At 44.4% G+C, this 21,695-nt stretch overlaps 1 protein-coding gene across 3 annotated transcripts in view; it reads left to right on the top strand.

Annotated features, from left to right (window-relative positions):
* KPNA5 (karyopherin subunit alpha 5) overlaps nucleotides 1-21,695 on the top strand; it is a 357,927-nt gene that overhangs the window by 288,819 nt on the left and 47,413 nt on the right. For all 3 annotated transcript variants that reach the window (XM_085611310.1, XM_085611309.1, XM_085611311.1), the window contains exon 13: nucleotides 2,908-3,086. In XM_085611310.1, coding sequence (XP_085467436.1) covers nucleotides 2,908-3,086 — 179 coding nt within the window. The remainder of the gene's footprint in view (nucleotides 1-2,907; nucleotides 3,087-21,695) is intronic.

Genomic DNA, 21,695 nt, shown 5'->3' with positions numbered 1-21,695 from the left:
CCGAGGTGAGAGAGGTTATTGGTCAACTTAAGCAAGGGAAGGCAGCAGGTACAGATGGCTTACCAGCAGAACTATATCATGCCTTGTCCGAAGGTATAATTCCAATGCTGACGGTTCTGTTCAATAGTATTCTGTCAAATGGGAATGACCCTCCCAAATCATGGAATGATGCCATCATAGTCCTGATTCTTAAACCGGGGAAAGACCCGACTGAATGCGGATCATACCGTCCGATATCACTTCTGAACAACGACTATAAAATGTTTGCGGCCATTATGTCAGCTAGATTGGGGAAGGTTATACCCTCAATAATCAATCAAGACCAAAAAGGTTTCATAAAGGGCCGCCAGTTGGTTGACCTTACGCACAATTTAGTCGGGGCCATAGACATTGCCTCTAGCCTCTCTCTGCCGTTAGCCACTTTCACGTTAGACGCAACAAAGGCCTTTGACAGGGTTAGTTGGCCTTATTTGACTGCGGTATTAAAGAAATTCAATTTTGGTGAGAATTTCTGTCAAGTGATCTCTCTTTTGTACAAGGCTCCATCTGCTAGACTTTTGATAAATAACACCCTATCGGAACCTGTAAATATTACAAGGGGGACAAGACAGGGCTGCCCTCTTTCTCCCCTTCTCTTCAATTTGTATATTGAGCCTTTCGCTCAAGTTCTACGGGAGGAAGTTAATATCCCCTCTTTTAAATATGAGGGGTGGGAAAGGCGGGTAGCTCTTTACGCGGACGACATTCTAATTTTTACAGTAGACCCGGGCTTAGCCTTTTCAACTGTAATTAAGTGTGCAGAAGAATTCGGGCGGATCTCTGCGAGATTAACGCCAGCAAAACCGAAATTATGGTGTGGAATATAAACAATACACATCTTAAGGTGACACCCTCAATGAGATATCTCGGTATCCAAATTACTCAAGACGTGGGGAATATTGCACAACTTAATTTGGATCGGGTCTTTAAAGATTGTCAAAAAAAACTAAAAGCGTGGTCCTTTCTTCCACTTTCTATACTTGGTAGAACTAATTTAGTTAAAATGGCTATCCTCCCCAAGTTTACTTTTTTATGTAACACTATCCCCCTGGCTTTCGACCCTAAACAAATAGACAAATTTCAGCGTGAAATAAACTCCTTCATCTGGAAGTACAAAGCCACTAGATTGGCGTGGAAAAAATTACGAAGGAGGAGGGAAAAGGGTGGGTTGGCACTTCCTGATTTACAGTACTATGCTTGGGCTTTCCAACTATCTTACTCCCGAATGCTATTGAAAGTGCCATCTAATTCCTCGATAGGTCTAATGTTTAAAGCCATGTTGGCTGGGGCGGATCTACCCTCTCAGGGATATATGTTTAAGTTTGGAGACCAAAAGTTTTTTAAGAAGGTTAAATTAAAGTCTCTTCAATCTATGGCCAGTATCTGGGCTCAGATCAAAAAGAAAATAGGGCTGTCTTACTTTTCAAACTATGCCCCGGTGTGGGACTCCCCGGGTTTACCAATGTGTTTGAGGGATGGGTTGGCGTCCCCCCTGATACATGCCGGTATTGTAAGGTGGGGAGAGTGTTTGGTAAATGACGCACTGCTGACATGGGATGCACTAAGCGATAAGGTCGGCCCTGAGCCATCAAGATTTAAATATATGCAGCTTGAGAGTTGGGCTCGGGCTCTAGCTAGGAAAGCTCTCCCGCTGGGTAAATTTAGTAATTTGGAACAACAGCTTGTCGTCAGGCAGGCGGGCGGCAAAGAGGTGGCTTTTTGGTATTGGAGCATTCTGGAGGAGGTGGATGGGGATTTTAGCCTCCCTGACCAACTATGGGGAGAGGAGATGGGGCGACAGTGTGAGCAAATATGGCTTACTTCACTTACCATCCTACACAGATTAGTCAAACCTGCGTGGTTAAGGCGCAGCCATCTATTCACCGTTCACCGCGCTTATCTCTCTCCTTTAAGACTATCAAAATTCCAGCCAGGAAAGAGATGTAACAAGTGTAACCTCTTGAATGCTTCGGATACACATATGTTTAAGGATTGCCCTGCTATCTGTGCTTTCTGGGAGAAAATAAAGGACACACTGGACTCTATACTTAATTGCTCTGTGCGCATTACTCTGTCATTGGTTATCTTCGGCATAGACGAAAACATACTGGGTCAGGCAAGATTTTTCCTTTTTTACGCCATTCTCCTGGCAAGGCGCCAAATATGTAGGTTTTGGGTAGATGCCGTACCTCCATCACACGGAGATTGGCTTTCATCCTTATATAGTACATCTAAGCTGGACCTGGCTAGACGTGTGCACAAAAAAAATGTGGCCTTTTGGGACCTTCTGTTAAACTGGTCATAGGAACGCCGGGGTTTTTTTTTTTTTTTTCCCCAGGTCCTATGATTAAGCCTTGGTTACTCTTTGGATCTTGAACGCCGGTCTCATGGTTCAACGATTCGCCCCACCAGGCTGAACAGATTCTTTGATCGAGTAATTAAGCTATCTAGCTTCCCTCACCATGGAGTTATCTTCCGCTATTCTGTGAATTGTGTCCTGGTATGCGAGTTGACTTGAGATCCTGAGTCGTTCTCCCAGCTCGCGACACACTAGGTGGCTGGTGATTCCTATAAGAGGGTTAATGGCAAATGAGGACTAAAAAAAAAAAAAAAAAGGCACTGCACATCCAACAGTACACTACAATAGGTTCATCAAGTTGCCATTTTATACCTCGCGATTTTGCACACATTCTTGTAGTAATGCACGCTACAGTTTGCAATATAAAATTAAGAACAAAGAGTGCTTTACAATGTTTTTGGTTTAAATGTTTACGATAAGGGCTTTACATCCTTTTTGGTAATTAAAAAATTCTTATCATTTGGAAGTTCATATTGTCTACATAATATGCTGTTTCTTTTTCTACCAAGGTATTTGGTGGCATTAGGTTGCATCAAACCTCTTTGCGATCTTTTGACTGTGATGGACTCCAAAATAGTTCAAGTGTCTCTAAATGGGCTAGAAAATATCCTGCGCTTGGGAGACCAAGAAGCCAAGCAGAATGGAATGGGCATTAATCCTTATTGTGCTCATATTGAAGAAGCATACGGTAAGTTTCGAACATGTACTGTGAATGCATTTTTAAGCTGGGAGCAAAATAAAGAAAACTGTTATTTGTCCGAGCTCTAACATATGCTCCATTCTGTCTTTAACCCCTTGTATTGGTCTGACAATAGGAATCTTCCTTGCGTTTGACGACCTGTTTTCTCGAACGTTTTCTGAGGGCAAAGGACAGAGCAATGCTATGCCTTTTATTTTTACTAGCTATTATTTCGCTTGAGGTTCTAGTTCACAGTGGATTTAGCATCGGCTGTGCTGCTGTGAGCATCAGGATGTGTAACATCTAATTCCAAACTTTATTAAGTACATTTATTTTGTTACTTCTGTAGGCCAGGATGGTCTGGTGTCATGAGCTTCCAAATTTGTTGAAAGCATACCCCGATAGGTCTCCCTAGGCCCAGGTGAAATGTGTGTGTGATCTCTCATGGAGAAAAGGGGAACAGGCGGTTACTCTTATCTGTGACGTGTTAGGAGTCTGAAAACCCTGCAGAGGAACTTCTATCTGCAGGGGGGATTTATATACACATATGTACATGTGGACGGACTCCACAGCCCCTACAAGCAGTAGACTCACAGAGTAGTTAGTGTTTTGCAACACAAACTTATTTATTATGAACAATTAGCTGGCTCATAAATCGTGTGTATCAGAATTATGCTAATTGTAATAATCTCATCAGTTATAATAAAACCCAAATGAACATTTAAAATACCCAAAGCATTTTACTTCTAACATCCCTTCCTCCCCTAAGCCTGGGCGTAGTTCGTGGAGTTCCGCAAAGTGCAAAAAAACCTCTGCGCGCTACGCGGAGACCCGCGAGCAGCGGAGTCCGTTAGATAAATGCCGTTCACGGTAATTTTCAGTGCTGGGTGCTTGTCCGCACTGAGCAATCATCCTGAACGGCACCATGCACAGCGCAAGCGGGCGCTACTTCCTTTCTGCTGCTCGAGTAGATTTTTACTCAAGCAGCAGCTTTTTCTACGCGAACGGACGGTTTCTTAACATGAGGGGTCACGTGCATATGCGACCACTCGCAATGAGAAATCTGACCTCCCGTGTTGAGAAATCGCACTGGGAGGTGGATTTCACAAGCTCGCACTCACCGACTTGATGTTGACGATCGAGAACAAGAAAAAATGTCACCGGGAGGTCGATTTTCCTCGCTTGCGTTCGCCAACTTGAGGTTGATGAACGCAAGCAAGGAAAATAATCTCCGCAACGCGAAGCGGAGTTTTTAGGAACTGCGTGAGCTCCACGTAACGCGGAGTGCGGAAAACTCCTTGAGCCGAGTTCACCGCCCAGAGTTAGTTCCTACCTACCACCTATGAATATATATGTGCGTTTTGTTAGCTCCATAATTATGTTATGAGAGCAGCTAGTAATCTCTCTAGTACATATATGCCAATGTATGTATATATATCGATCTACCTTAGAGAGCTGTTCGCCCTTAGTGGGATTGCTACTCTCTGGCAAGACTCCTCTTAGTCATTGTCACCCTTCCAAAATCTTCATCTTTCTTTATATTCTTCCCTCCAAAGTTTCTCTGTGGAGAAAAGAGGGGCTGATCTCCGCGCACCTTCTCATACACTGCCTGTGTTACTGGAGTTATGGTCAGCAGGCAAATGTTGCTGAGGCACACAGAAGGCAAAGTAAATGTTGCTTTTTTCATTTCCTTCCAAAAAGCGATCTTTGCATGGTAAAATGGCCTTGTAACTTCGTTCTGCAACCTTCAAGAAAATGATTAGCTCTGAAATACAGAGAGCGTGCGTGCACTATAGAGAATGGAAACTTCTCTGTTTAATTATCATGAATAGCTCTGAAAATAAGGGTTTGTAGCATGTGTTGCTGTAAATACACATATGTGGTATATCCCTGCCATCTAGTGTTAGGTTCGGACATTACAAGTTGTTTTTCTTCAACAAAGTTTCTAGTCATGAGTAAGTCTCGGTGGTGAACTCCACTCGCAGAGTTTGCAAAGTTTTTCGCATTCCACGCTACGTGGAGCTTGCGGAGTTCCAAAAAATCTTGCGTTCGTCAACGTCAAGTTGGCGAGCGCGAGCAAGGAAAATCCACCTCCCGGTGAGATTTTTCCTCGTTCGTGATTGTCAATAACAAGTTGGCTTGCGCGCCAGCGTGCAAAATCAACCTCCCGGCGAGATTTCTCAACACGGGCCATCAGGTTTCTCATTGCGAGTGGTCGGGTATGCTTGCGACCGCTCATGTTGAGAAAACGTCCGTTCGCGTTGAGAAAGCTGCCTCTCAAGTAAAAATCTACTCGAGCGGCAGAAAGGAAGCAGCGCCCACTTGCTCTGTGCATGGTGCCATTCGCGATGATTGCACAGTGCGGACAAGCACCTGGCACTGAAAATCACCGGAAATGGCATTTATCTAACACACTCCGCTGCTTGCAGAGCTCCGCCTAGTGCGGCAGAGTTTGTTTTCCTCCCTGGCTTAGTCATGAAGTGAAGAGTGACTCCTCCCTTTTTTCTCTATCCACATGGGCCTGCGCTTCACCCTCAGATTGTTTTTTTTTTCATTATCAGGTTCAGACATGGAAAGCAATGACTCAACTATTGTCATGTCTTCGCAGGTAAGCTTCGGGCCCTGGTTCGATTGATCGATTCCAGAGGAATTCTATAATGAACCACATTCCATTAGCAATTTAGACCGAAAATATCTGACTGTTTTTGAGGAGTCATCGAAGACTTGGCCTTGAAGAATGTGGTTTAGATGAAGCAGGCTCCCTTTCATTTCTGCCACATTGTAATTCTAAGTATCCCTGGTCTGACAGGCACGAGGATTGTAATCTCTGCCTCTTTCCAGCACCATGATTCGAAGTGCAGTTTTTGACAAGCTTTTAGGTTTAAAAAGTCACTAAGATATAGGAGAGAGGGGGATGCTAGGCACATTCAAGGATGCAGCGTTAAGCAATCTCTGATGCCCCAGACGTTACTCTCAGTGTCCAGGAAGAACTGCCAGGACCCTCGGAGCGACATGAGATCGATTAAACGGCAAACCCCAAAACACTCATCAGAGTCCTCCAATGAAGATCATGACCTTTAGAGTCGAGGCAGTTAGCACCACCTACATGGAAGATGTTGTGGTCCCAGAGTACTGATCCAAGGCATGGGGAAAGAGTACACCGAAAAAGATATGACTGGGAGGAGCACGGCTCTAGAGAAAGTCAGCCCTCCAACCCTGAAACAGCCGAGCAAATTCTTGAAGACTCAGCGCTACCCTCGGGCCTAGGTCATAGCCGAGACAAAAGAAAGAGCAGAGCTACACACCCACTATGCCGACACGGCCAAAGGGACACAAACCTCTGCCTTCAAAGTAGACGTGACCACTATCGGCTTTGATGCAGAAACAAGGTCGCTCACAGCTGAAATTGAAGTTGAGGGGTTTTTCGATTCCCACTTCAGAGGCAGAGATATTTGGAAGACTGGCAGAAGAGCTCGATGCTCACCAAAAATTACTTTTCATTTACCCGATTATGGGTAAAATTCTGACAGTGTCCACAAACACTACCAGTCTCCTCACTTCCTCTCATCCCAAAGAAAAGGAGGCTGACGTTCGAGGAAGAACTGGAGTATGATTCTTCATGACATTCAGGACATAAGAGGTGCAAGGAGCAGACAACATTTCCTTAGTCTGCATCTATGCCTTCAATGCCAAAGCTAGCACCACCAGCTGCTCTTTAGCCACCTGCTTCTCCACCACAACAAACACCACTGCCTCTTTCAGCACCAAGGCAAATCACACCACTGCATCCCTTGCCTCCATCACAATCTCCAGAGATCTACTTATTCCTTTTCTGATCCAAGCATTCTGTATGGGGTACTCAGAGGATCTGTATGACCAACCCGCTGGGGCATGGCACGATTTATGGGATTACTATAATGTGGATGAAGACATTGAGCCTTATGCAGTATAAGCATCCCCATATGATACAATGGCATACTGTGGAAATATGGATTTTTCTGGTCAGTTATGTCCCCTATCTTGGACCCCAACGGTTCTATTCGCATGTTACAAGTACATGTATGTTCCCTCCAGTTCCAGTTATGAAGACGCAAATACATGTGCTTCCACCGTTAACATGTCCTCTTTCAGATCTGCCATGAATGGGCCGGATATTCCATTCCTAAGTACGAAAGGCCACCGCCTTTATATGGTTCACTTATGCCATTTTACAGTCCAGGCAAGTAGGCCCTGATTCTGTCATCAAGCTTTTCTGCTTTCTGCCTCTGAAAGCTCCAGTCTGAACTCGCATCTGTGACCATGAACTTTGTCTCATCCTCTGCGCGGCTCACGATGCCTGACACCAGCTTGCTGCCTGCCAAGAACTGTATTTCACCTTCGAAATTATCTGCTCCGTTCCCTATCCAATGCATTCCTGTCTAGTAGTTTAAGTAAACATTCTGCCAGCTACCGAGCAGAGGCCCGGCTTCTCTGTCTTTATACAAGTAATTCATAGCCCTATTACCATGGAAGACTTCTGCCCTCGCATCTAGTGTAGACACTTAGACGCTTGTACACGCACTAACAGTCAGTATAGTCAGTATAGAATAAGATTCTACTCCAAGAAGGCCTCTCTTTTGGATAACATAGTTCTTTAAACATAGGATGTTAGATATGATTTGGGATTAGGTTGACTTGACCCTCTAGACATCTGTCGCCACATGTAGAGCTAAATGTCAAGTCCCCTTCACCCCCTAGCTGCACGTCAATCACACGTCATGCTGCTGCGCGCGCATCTCTGCCAAGTATTTCTGCTGACATTGCGAAATTCTTTCATGGAACCACCCCATTATGACATCATGCCTGATGACGTTCCCTTGTTACGCCCAATCACGCCCATTTTTCATTACGCATGTACAATGTTATCTTCCTTATCAATTGTTACGCCTCTCGCATTTGCTTCACTGTAATGTCTATTGTATAAAAGTAATTAATTATCAATAATGTATGTACTTCACTTCCTGAGCCTCCGTGGTGATGGAACCTGGAGTCCACGATTTCGAAATCGTCCATTGGAATAAAGCCCGTTCCTAACCTCTAATACCACGGATTCTGCCTCTTATTTATTGAGCTATTTTTTATTATGTTCTGTATCAAATTAAGTCCCGGTAATTAAATTATTTACCACATAAATGGCGCCCGAACAGGGACACTTTCTCATCTCACGCGCCGGCGGTGCGTTGCAGGCCCGGTCTCCTGCCACAGCTGGACGGACAACAACGCGTACCAGCAGGATTTCCTGTATCTCCCTCCGGTCAAGCGGGGGCGACTGAGGCTGCGATCAACACCCAGACGAGGCGGTGAGAAGTGCGAAGTATCCCGACCAGAGCCTAGCTGAGAGAGCAAGATCCGAGGTATACAGAGGCCCACCAGGTTTCCGATGTCCCGACGTGTCCGAAGTTTTCAAGTCCAGTCCGGTCCAGTTCAGTTCAGTTCCGTTCCGAGGCCTTCCGTTCCGAGCTACCCGGTGAGTACCATTACTGGGGAGGCGTTCTGGCGTGCACATAAGTTGTGCCGGTCCAGACGGGTTTGGGTACACAAATCCGGTCTGCACTGTTTTAGCAGTGTATCTGTACTGTTTAGCAGTATATCGAGTATATCAAGTATATAAATTCAGAATAATTCCGTTAATGTCGAGAATTATGTTTTGTGATTAAGTTTTCTTAGATCGTCATTATCATTGTTGCTCATTTAAAAACGTTAAATGTTAAATGTGTTAATACGTCCTGCATATTGTGGTATGAATGACTGTTCATTATCGTGGTTTATTGTATTAAGTTTGTTCAAAATCAAGTATCAGACCAGTTCTCAATATGCCGCTCTTTTCGAAACTAAGACAGATCACAACTAGAAAAGGGGTACTCGAAGAAGCTGTTCCCATCCCTCCTAGGGACACTCCAGGGTATTTCATGTATCATAAACACGGTTTAGACGCTATATTATTTCTTGACCTATGGGTAGACTACACTAAGGAATTACCAGAAAGTCAGAGGTGGCCCGCAGCTGGGACCTGGGATGCAGATTGCATCGTGAAAGTAGAGGAAGAATTATGGAAAAGGAAAGCCAGACAGTCACAGAAAGACGCCATTGAATTATGGCGTAAAGAATCGTATAGACGCACAGAAAAAGCACGTAGACAGGAAGAGAAGAGTAGAGAGAATTCAAATAAAGTCCGAGAAAATCTATTAATTGAAGAAGGTACACGAGTAAAATCAGAACAAGTAGACAGACAAAGAAATGCCCTTATGAAGGGTATGTATCCCCTTCTGGCCGAGGGATTACCTAAGGCTACTCCGGGGATACCAAAAGACTTGCCACCCCCATTATTTCCAATAAAGGTACATCCTAAGGGGCATCCTAGAACCGCAGAAGATGTTTTTCTTTCCTCATATTTAGATGACGCAGCTCCCGAGTATGCTAACCCCGCCCCACATAGACCGTCGGCCGGGGAGGTTCAACGCCAAGATCCTGTATCTGTATCTCTACAACAACAAAACCTGACACAAAATCCGGCAAGCACGTCCGTTTCCACATCTGTTCCTACAGCTACTTCTATAACTGTGTCCACACCTATAGTTGCTGTATCGCGTTCTACGAATCCTTTCACGCCCGATACTCCAGACGGGGCTACTGGAGGTGCTACCAACATTTTTTCTACGCCACCCAGAATAAATAAACTTACCTTTCAAGAGTCAGCACATCCACGTACCCCCAAACTCATAAATTCCCGCACGCTTAAGGAACTTCTAGTAGATTGTAGATATGACCCTGTGCCCGGCAAAGAGGACGAAATGATCATGGCATCATTACGTATCAGACGAGCCGCGGTGTATTTAGGGAAGTTACCAGGAATGACTGTGCATCTAGATAATATATATCATTATGTCCAAACAGGGCGAGATTCTGAAAGTATTAACAGAGCTATGGAATACCAGAAAGTGGAGATACAGGGGGAACTGCTACGTTTCCTCATAAATTGTGTGATCAGAAATCAAGACCGACCGGGGGTAGATCCGGAAATAATGCAAACTCTTACCAGATGGAACCAGAATATATCAGAAGGGAGACATGATAGGCAAAAATGTATAATAGCCATGTGCAGAAAGATCCGAAAAGAAATAGAACGCCTACACGAAGAGAGATTAGCGGTAGACCAGTTTGAACAAAACGAGGAGGAGGAAGGATCAGGACCGTCCATAGGACAGTCAGAAACCGTAGCCTATGTAGGTAGAGGAAGATCTTGTAATAGTACTAGATGTTTTACAGACCCGATACGTCCGATATGTCCAGATAATAACAGGAATTTCCAAACACCTATAATAAATATGAGGTCCCCCGAGCATTCGTTCCAAGCCGCTGATAAATTACTCCGAGAACGAAGGGGCTATCATTTACTCGATTCTATGGATGAACAAGAATTAGCCAGGTCAGCCGTTCATTGGGTTGACAGTCCCGGAAAATATGGTGATGATACAGTAGCACACATATTTTTGAACCTCACCCCAGATGAACAGCGTTTAGCTGGGATTTATATGATTCAACAACTTCTTATACTATATAAAAGCCAACATTCAGATCCTGGTCCCTTACCTGATATACTGACTGAATTACTCACGAATAGATGGAAAGGTTCAGGTACTAAGTTAATTAAGGAAATACTAGAATCCAGAAAGCAGTACATTCTTTTTGTATGTCCAGAACATGTTTCATTGCCCATCAAGGAAAGACCGATGTATTACATGGACAGACAGAATCCCTTACGAGAAGTGCACCCAATAAAGGGCGAGGACAATCAGTTTAAACGTGTATATGTATATACGCCCATATCAAAAATAGAATTGTTAGAAATGAAGAAAGTGGTACCCAGTCATGACAAAGACCCAGCGGGTTTCCACCGAGAAATTAAAGACATGTTACTCATGGGAGAGTATACCTATCCCGACATTATGACAATATTAAAGGTATTAATGCCTGCTGGCATTTATGAAAAACTCAAGGAAAAAGAGTGGGAGGTAGGAGACCAAAAGATAGATTGGACAGCATTAGAAAATGAAGAAAAGGCCCGAGGTCCAGGTTCGGGGCTTGGGGACAAAACTAAAGCACTACCAGGTTTACTAGTACAGGTACTGCCACGTTTATTAACCACGAAAAAGGAAGACTGGGGTGCAATATCAGCCTGTAAACAAAAGCAAGATGAAGACACTAGTGATTTCTATGCCCGATTCGAAAAATGTTTTGGTATAAATAGTGGTATAAAAGCAAGTAGCGAGTCATACCCACATCTGTTTGTGACAAAATTAGTTGAAAATTCCTTGCCCCAAGTGAAGAATAGAGTATTAAAATTCGAGAGTACCTGGCAAGGTAATACCCCATCACAAATGTTACAAATGCTACAGTACCATTACAATAGAATTAGAGAAGAACAAGAACATGAGCAAAGACGCATGAAAGACACAAAAATGAAAATGCTAGTCTCCCAGACAGTTCCAGCTGAAGGTCATAAAAAGGGTACGACACAGTCCGGTGATTCAGCAGGACCTGTAAAAGGGACATGCAACTATTGTAAACAGCCAGGACATTACATACACGACTGCCCAGTCCTGAAGCGTAATATCGCCACAGGTATTACAAAAGAAAGACCACGGCCACCTAGACAGGATCAGAATGAACAAGGAGCACCGCAGCATGCACAGGCCATGCCAGCTCCACAACAGTCTATACAGTTTGTGCCAGCCGCACCAGCGTTGCCTGCTGCTGCCACACAAACCACGACACGACAGCTGTACCAGACCGCACAGTATGACTATCCTGATTATCAACGATATGCATGAACCAGCCTAGAGAGGGAAGTTGACTTACCCCTTATCGAGGTCCCTGTAGACCAAGAAGGACCTTATGTACATAGTGAATTATTAGGCCAAGATAGAAAATTTTTACTTGATACAGGGGCAAGTCGAACAACTATAAAACGTAGTGAAGTTCCAGGGGCACCCCTCTCAGGCTCACAGAATATTTCCCTTGGTTTTTCAGGAAAACCTATTGTTAATGAAGTATCACAGCCTCTTCCTCTTACGATAGGACCCTTGACCAGAACTACAGATTTATTGCTTACTAAATCATGTCCAGAAAACTTGTTGGGTATAAAAACACTGAAAGCTCTAGGAGCTATAATATGTTGTTCTCCGGAAGGAGTAAGATTGTTTTTACGTGATTTCAAAGGTCACTATGTGTCTCGAGATATGGATTCCCGACTGCAGACTTTACCGACACATTTATGGGCACAAGGCCCTACAGATGTTGGTTGCATGAACATTACACCATATCGAGTCACACTAAAGGCAGGAGTGGTACTACCACGAATGCGACAATATAAGTTACCCCCAGATGCTGTAATGGCTTTACTGCAAATCATTGACGAGCTTATTGGCCAAGGAGTGGTTGTGGAGACCGACTCCAATATATGTAATTCACCGATAATTCCGATTCTTAAACGAACTGATCCAAAGGCTCCCCCAGTATATCGATTGGTTATTGATTTGCGCGAATTAAATAAATGTATTGTACCACAATACCCCGTAGTTCCAGACATCTCTTCATTACTGACAGCTATTGATTCCGAAGCAACATTCTTTACTGTAATTGATCTCAAGAACGCCTTTTTTAGCGTCCCAATAGATCCGGAAAGCCAATACTTGTTCGGATTTAGTTTAAATGGACGTAGCTTTAAATTCACACGCGCACCTCAAGGATTTACAGAAAGCCCCAGCATCTATAGCCAAGCACTGAAACGAGAACTTGACAGTATACACATGCCAGTCAACACTGCTCTGCTTCAATATGTCGATGATCTGCTGATCACCGCCCGAAGCGAACCTGAATGTGAAAAAGCATCACTGACGGTTTTACAATTTCTAGCCAAAAAGGGGCACAAGGTGTCCCCTTCTAAGCTGCAATTCTGTGTCCAGCGAGTTGTTTACCTTGGTCACTCGCTGTCCAAGGAGGGAAGGCAGCTTACACCAGATCGCATTCAGTTAATAGCTAACATGCCAATACCCAAGACACAAAAGGAGGTGCGGGCTTTCATAGGCCTCACTTCATATTGTAGGCAGTGGATCCCTCAGTATGCATTTCTAGCAAAACCACTCATTCAATTAACAACACAGGAGGCAGCCACATCGACTGTCCTCCCTTGGACTCAGGAACACACACTAGCTTTTGAAAGCTTAAAGAAAGCTCTATGCCAAGCACCTGTTTTAGCAACACCATGTTACAGAAAACATTTTACACTCTTTGTTACAGAACGAGAAGGTACTGCCTTGTCAGTACTCACACAGGAACAAGCAGGATCACACAAACCGTGTGCTTATTTTTCTAGTACATTAGATCCCGTAGCTCAGGCTCTGCCTGCGTGCCTGAAATCAGTGGCAGCGACAGCTTTAGCAATCAGACAAAGCGATGCCATAGTGTTAGGACATCCATTGACAGTCCAAGTACCACATGCAGTAGAGGTTCTTGTGAATCGAACGCAAACACAACACTTGACTATAGCGCGACTTACAGGTTACGAATTAACATTGTTTCAGCCACATATAGAAATCAGACGTTGTAACACATTGAATCCTGCCACACTTTTACCTGTAAATGGAACAGACCCACTAGCTCATGATTGTATTGAAGTTATTACAATAACGACGAAACCCAGACAAGACTTGACAGATGTCCCATTGTCAGATCCAGACCTGACGTTGTATGTAGATGGTTCATGTATGAGAACAGGTACAGGAGAGTTAGTGGCCGCTTACGCAGTCACAACAGACACTGAAATTATCGAAACCAAGTGTATAAATACCTTGTCCGCTCAAGCAGCAGAGCTCGTCGCTCTGACACAGGCCTGTATTCAAGCCACAAATAAAAGAGTCAACATATACACTGATTCACGTTATGCATTCGGAGTTGTACATGACTTCGGCGTGCTGTGGCGAGAGAGAGGTTATTTAACTTCTCACGGTGCCCACATTCAGCACGGACCCCTCATTCATGCCTTATTAGATGCAATACATCTACCCACTGCAATATCGATTATGAAATGCAAAGCTCATACGAAAGTTACTGATATCATTTCTCAAGGCAATGATCTAGCTGACAGAACAGCTAAACAGACTGCTCAAACTCAAACATCCGACATGACAAAGACAATAGTCCAGACACCAACACATTGCATGATGGTTAAGGATCCTGCTCTTGATGTAATGGACATACAGACACATGCTACTCCAGACGAAATAGGGAAATGGACTGAATTAGGAGGGATCCAAACGGATCAAGGATGGATGACGAAGGAAAAATCTGTGTGGTTCCTTCCTGATTCAATGGTCCAAGTCATTATTAACACTGTCCATAGTCCAGCGCATCTAGGAGAGAAAGCTATGCTAGACAGTATTCAGCACATTTGGTTCAACAAACATTTACGAGCAGCAGCGAAACAAAAAGTTCGTACCTGTATGATCTGTTGTCAGTTCAACCCAGGAAAAAGCATTCCCGTAGAGCAGGGTGGATTTCAGCCTCCTGATCACCCTTTTGAAATCCTCCAGATGGATTATATCCAGATGGAACGATGTCGAGGATTCAAATATGTTCTCGTAGTTGTCTGTGCTCTTTCCCGTTGGACAGAGGCTTACCCGGTTTCAAATTACACTGCCCCGACTACTGCCAAACAGTTAGTTCGAGAATTCTTCCCACGATACGGTTTACCACGTGCTGTCTACTCAGATAACGGCCAGCCGTTCTCATCCGAACTAATGAAACACGTTTCACTTTTGTTAGGCTATCAGTGGAAATTCCACTGTGTCCGACACCCCGAGGCAGCAGGTCTCGTGGAAAGACATAATCAGACCCTGAAAATTAGATTGTCCAAAATATGCAGGGAGAAAGGTGTCGACTGGGTAGTAGCATTACCAGTTGCACTCTTTTACATGAGAATGGTAGCACACTCTCGAACAGGGCTATCCCCGTATGAGGTGATCTTTGGCAGACCACCAAATATGTGGGGGACGCCTATACCACGTAAAATAACTGATATTGACTGTAATATGCTGACAGATTATTTGGCTTCCTTGATGTCTGCACTACAATCTTGTCGTTCACAGGTAGCTGCAGCTTTTCCTGACAACACTGAGGTGAAACCCCATGACGTAATTCCGGGGGATCTCGTTTTAGTGAGGAACTTTGATCGAAAGACTCAGCTGGATCCTAGGTGGAGGTCGCCGCAATTGGTCTTGCTCACCACAAGGACAGCCGTGAAGATCGAAGGCAGAAAAGGCTGGGTACATTCAAGTCATATCAAGAAATTTTATGGACTACCATCCGATGTAAAAACTACACCTCGCGTGTCTTCACCCATTGACTCAAAACTTCCTTTGGTTGACTCAAGTAGTCACGAACAATACAAACTAAAACTCAGGTCTAATCAGTCGGGCAGTTTGATTGTTTAAGTCCTCTCCAAGGTGAAGCGGTTGAATTTGTCTCTGACATGTATCCCTTAGATCTGAATAGAGAAAGAACCCGAAAAATGTTGAAACGACATGCATACTGTAAATCACTGCGTAGTCATTGCACAGTGACGTTATTAATTTTGTTCTTCTTAAGTCTTTTAATAATTATTGCAAGTATATTGTTGCACATATATTATCCTATTTCTAGACATGTTTATAATGTTACTGCTGAACATTCTTTTAGTGAATTACCTCCGCATGAATTGTCATACAGATTTGCGCTGCGCAATAACACTTTTATTAGTATGTTACATCATTCCCATCAGGTTAGCAATGCTACAAATTGTTGGATATGTGGCCGACTCCCTCCCTATCAGAACTATAAAGGAATTCTACCTCTTTTTCCATACCCGTTCACACACAACGGCTCCTGTGGAGCATGGTTTAGCTTAATTAATTCCTTAGATTCAAATTCTGCAGTTTATCAAGACAACTGGGTATGGGGAAATCTGAACTTAGTTTTACTTAAAGTCTGCCACCCCAACAAGGAGGGACTTCCCAAAAGAACAGGAACTGATCTAGAAAATGAAGTATATGGATTAGGTAATTTTACGCTTAATCTCCTGATCTTGAATGTCGAATCCGAAGCTAATCCAAGTTTGCCCGCCATGTCAGTATTTCCAGTAAAAGGTGAATTATGTGTGAGAAAGAATGGTTCCATACATATGGGCCATAGTAGATGCACCACTGTAATAGAATTCAGTGATCAAGGCAAGTCGACATTTAGAGCTTCCCGCCATTCCTATTTTTTATGTGGTCAGACGGCATATGTACGTTTGCCTCTAGACTGGGATGGTACCTGCTACATTGGATTCCTTTTGCCACCTGTTTTTCTAGCTCCTCCTGATTATCACAGAAATACTCATTTAGTACACAATAGAGAAAGGAGAGATCTCCCAATAGTCGATTACACTGAAACAGCATGGGAAAAATACACAGATTTCAATAAAGGTCTCTTTCCCTATATAGGTACCGTTACTAATAGTAAGCTGATACGTAGATTAACTCGAACCCTTGAAGCAGTAGTGAACGAAACTATTTCCGCCTTAGGCAATTTAACAGAAGAGCAGTCTGCTATGCGGATTGTTGTGCTTCAAAATCGTCTTGTCCTTGACGTCATCCTGGCTGATAGGGGCGGAGCTTGTAGGGTCATCGGATCAAGCTGTTGCGTATTCATACCAGAAAATTCGCCATCTGTATATAAAGCTATAACCCGCCTTCATAAGATTGTGAGCCAGATACACCAGAATCCAGGCACCTGGACTTGGTCCGGTTGGTTTTGGAGCGTGTTATCAGCCTGGGGATGGAGAGTTCTATCCTTCCTAGGTATTGGCCTTCTCATACTATTCAGTTGCTGTCTATGCCTGCAATGTGGACCAGCGATTTGTGGTCTGTGTGCCACATCGTGTATTCCACATCAAAATTTTCGTTCAAGATCCCGGAAGAAGAAAGAAGAACAAATGATGCTGTATGAACAGATCAATGGATTAATGAAGATTGATATCTCTTGACGGGCAAGTAGGGGACAAGGAGGGAATGTGGAAATATGGATTTTTCTGGTCAGTTATGTCCCCTATCTTGGACCCCAACGGTTCTATTCGCATGTTACAAGTACATGTATGTTCCCTCCAGTTCCAGTTATGAAGACGCAAATACATGTGCTTCCACCGTTAACATGTCCTCTTTCAGATCTGCCATGAATGGGCCGGATATTCCATTCCTAAGTACGAAAGGCCACCGCCTTTATATGGTTCACTTATGCCATTTTACAGTCCAGGCAAGTAGGCCCTGATTCTGTCATCAAGCTTTTCTGCTTTCTGCCTCTGAAAGCTCCAGTCTGAACTCGCATCTGTGACCATGAACTTTGTCTCATCCTCTGCGCGGCTCACGATGCCTGACACCAGCTTGCTGCCTGCCAAGAACTGTATTTCACCTTCGAAATTATCTGCTCCGTTCCCTATCCAATGCATTCCTGTCTAGTAGTTTAAGTAAACATTCTGCCAGCTACCGAGCAGAGGCCCGGCTTCTCTGTCTTTATACAAGTAATTCATAGCCCTATTACCATGGAAGACTTCTGCCCTCGCATCTAGTGTAGACACTTAGACGCTTGTACACGCACTAACAGTCAGTATAGTCAGTATAGAATAAGATTCTACTCCAAGAAGGCCTCTCTTTTGGATAACATAGTTCTTTAAACATAGGATGTTAGATATGATTTGGGATTAGGTTGACTTGACCCTCTAGACATCTGTCGCCACATGTAGAGCTAAATGTCAAGTCCCCTTCACCCCCTAGCTGCACGTCAATCACACGTCATGCTGCTGCGCGCGCATCTCTGCCAAGTATTTCTGCTGACATTGCGAAATTCTTTCATGGAACCACCCCATTATGACATCATGCCTGATGACGTTCCCTTGTTACGCCCAATCACGCCCATTTTTCATTACGCATGTACAATGTTATCTTCCTTATCAATTGTTACGCCTCTCGCATTTGCTTCACTGTAATGTCTATTGTATAAAAGTAATTAATTATCAATAATGTATGTACTTCACTTCCTGAGCCTCCGTGGTGATGGAACCTGGAGTCCACGATTTCGAAATCGTCCATTGGAATAAAGCCCGTTCCTAACCTCTAATACCACGGATTCTGCCTCTTATTTATTGAGCTATTTTTTATTATGTTCTGTATCAAATTAAGTCCCGGTAATTAAATTATTTACCACAATACCATGCCATAATTCAGTGAGCGACTCAACACCATAATGTCGCTATGCACATTGTGAAAGATATGTGAAAGATAAAGGCTCGTCCCTCATAGAGATCCTCTCAAAAACTGAGCATATTGTTCACTTATTATCAATGTTAAAGGGGACAATTAAGTTTGCCCCTGATAACTTCAAAGATCTAATCACGGCCAAAGTACTCACACTGCAGATGGAGAAAAAGCATAGGACTTTCCCAGAGGGCAATATTTACATAAGCTCATAGGTTCCACTAGACTCTCTAGTGGTACATTCAGCCAGGAAGAGAGCATTTGCACAATCTACCATGGAAGCCCCATCCCCAGATTAAGTGAGTAAGCATTTAGACATTGCAGGCAAAAGAGGTGCTGCAGGTGCATCAACCCACTGGTGCATCGTCTGTTCTGTGATGCTGTTGCAAAGGTATGACATTCTATTGGGAAGAAATGGAGAGATTTAATACAGCATCTTCATGAATCATACAGGAAGTGTGGGGAAGAACTTGTGGCAGATGGGAAAGTAATATCTACTGCCACCATCCAATGCACACGAGATGCTGCAGACACTGCCTCAAGGGCTATTAACACCAGAATACTACTCTGCAGACAGGCCTTGCTAAGGGTGCCAGGTTTTAAACCTGAGGTGCAACCGCACCTTTTTAACATTCTGTTCAATGGGGAACATCTTCTTGGTTCTGAAGTAGATGAAATGTTAGAAAAGATCAAGAAAGACATAAGAATTGCACAGTCCTTGCAGGCCCCGCAAACAGCCAACTTAAGTTGTTTTTTTCCGTAGGCCATAGCCAAGCGGCTCACAGAAAGCAGGTCAAACCTTGCATATGCACACCTACCAAAGGCAGCAACATCAAGCCTTTCACGATCTCCAAAACACCAAGAATTATTTAAGGGAAAGTTATTCAGGTAGCTATATTAGAGACAATGGCAAGTGTGGTTCCTCAATAGAACACCAAGCACTGACTTGCCCAGGGCACCCCTCAAGCATATAACATTCGTCGGTGGAGGGGGTACAAGATTTCCGGCCATGTGGCCAGAAATCATGTCAGATCAGTGGGTGCTCCAAAGAGGCTATTACCTCGAATGTCACCCCACCCCACTCAACATATCACCAAAACACAGGTTTTACAGCCAACAAACCTGCTAGAAGAGTAAGTTCAAGCTCTCCTTCAAAAAAGGGCAATACACTTCTTCACAAAAGGGGCAAAGAGTAAACTCAATGTATTTCCTCATTCCCAAGAAGAATGGAACACTTCAACCTATACTAGATCTTGAGTCACTGTTAGACCTGGCACATTGGCGTGGGTCTCCCTTCCATTTTTTGCTGTTGCCTCATGTGTTTTGCTGGTGTTAGTTGCTCAGGCCACGTGCCACTGCTGTCCAGTGCCACAGTACGAGTGCTCCCGATGGTAAATTATGTATGAATTTGTGATTCCATGATTGGTTGGTTTGGTTTACCTGTCAGACCCTAGTATAGTGCACCAGGAGTGCCCAGGGCTTGTAATCCAAATGCTGCTGGTGGGCTTGCAGCACTGGTTGTGCCACCCACAGAAGCAGCCTGTAAAAGTGTGTCTCAGGTCTGCCATTGCAGAGCCTGCTTGCAGTCTGGTACTGTCATGCTGACTGGGCAAGTGCACCCACTTGCCAGTCCCTAAACCTTCCCTTTTCTTCATATCAGACCCCACATGGTAGGCCCAAGGGCAGGGTGCATTGTAAGTATAAGGTAGGACATGCCCTGGTGTGTGTAGCATGTCCTAATAGTGAATTACAGCCATTTTCGTTTTTCACTATTGCAAGGCTACCTGTTCTCCATAGGCCAGAATGGGCAGTTTGGTTATTACATCTTATAATCCTAACTGGCTCAGGGAACATGGTAGAAATTCGACTTTAGTATGCCTGAACTCAGAATGATAAAATACATCTTTTAGTGAAGTTGGTTTTAAAATTCTGTGTTTGAAAATACCACTTTTAGAAAGTAGGTATATTCTTGTCTAACCATTCAAGCCTGCCTCTGCTAGGCTGTGTATTCCCTGTCTGGAGTTTGAGTGACAGGGCTGGGGAATTCCAGGAGACAGGGTGAGGTGGCCCAGTGGTGAATAGAGAGATCTGCATCTAGATGGGTGGGAGGAGTAGCACCTGGGACCTGAATAGGGCTGTGCCTTCCCTCCACAATGCTGGCTCCACCTCCTGGGGTGCGTCTGATGTCTCTGCCCTGCACTCTGAAAGGAAAGAAGGAGTCATGTCAACAAAGTGCTCCAGGACTGACCAGAACTGGTTTGAACAAGGCAAAGGCCCCTCTACCTCCGAGGACAAAGGATTTTGGGGTATAAATATTGGGACCCTGATCCCAAGAAATGAGATCACTTTGGGAAAACAAGAAGAAACCTCTGCTGAGGAGAGGAACCAAGAATAAACTGAGGAGAGACTATCCCTGAAACTGGGGGATTGGACTGCAGGGGTTGCCTACTGCCAAAGAGAGGAGAAAGGAACTTTGTGTGTACTTTTGCTTAACTTGAGAATGATCTCCAAGGGCTTGGAAAAGAGCTTGCCTCCTTCTGAAGTCTCAAGAACAACAGACTTCAACCCCCAGCTCCCCAGAGTTCTTTGGAAGTGCCTGCTGCTGTTTTGGGCCTTCTGAGGGACTGCGGGTCGCAAGGAGCTGGAAGCGCGACTCAAGAAGGAGAAGCGTGCCGCCGTCGGAGCTGTTGTCGTGGCATCGCATAAAGTGTGTCGTTGCTGCAGCTGTCGCATCGAGTGGAAGTGTCTCGCATCATCGTAGAAGTGTCTCGCAACGCCGAAGAAGCGTGTCGCCATCGTAGCTGACGCATTGCACTGCATCAAGAGAAGAGTCTCGCATCGAGGAAGAAGCGTGTCGCCATCGCAGCCATCGTAGCTATCGCATTGCACCGCATCAAGGAAAGCACCTCGCATCCACGGAGAAGCATGCCGCTGTCGGAGCTGTTGTCGCATCGCGTAAAGTGTGTCGCCGCTGCAAGCTGTCGCATCGAGCGGAAGCATCTCGCAACGTCGGAGAAGAGTGTCGCCGCCAAGGCTGCTGTCGCGGCATCGCGTAAAGTGTGTCACCGCTGCAGCTGACGCATCGAATCGAGTCTTCTCGCAACATCAGAGAAACGTGTCGCATCTGTAAGATCTTCACGTCTTTATTTCTTTGCACCAAAATCTTCAACGCATCAACAACGTTGCAACACTTTCGGTGCCCTGCGTGTCGCATCTAAAAGGTACATTGACTTAAAGTGTTGCATTTAAGAAC

Source organism: Triturus cristatus, chromosome 6 (genome assembly GCF_964204655.1).
Source record: "Triturus cristatus chromosome 6, aTriCri1.1, whole genome shotgun sequence".
NCBI lineage: Eukaryota > Metazoa > Chordata > Amphibia > Caudata > Salamandridae > Triturus > Triturus cristatus.
The sequence above is the reverse complement of the archived record's forward strand: the minus strand, read 5'-3'. Positions and strand labels throughout refer to the sequence as shown.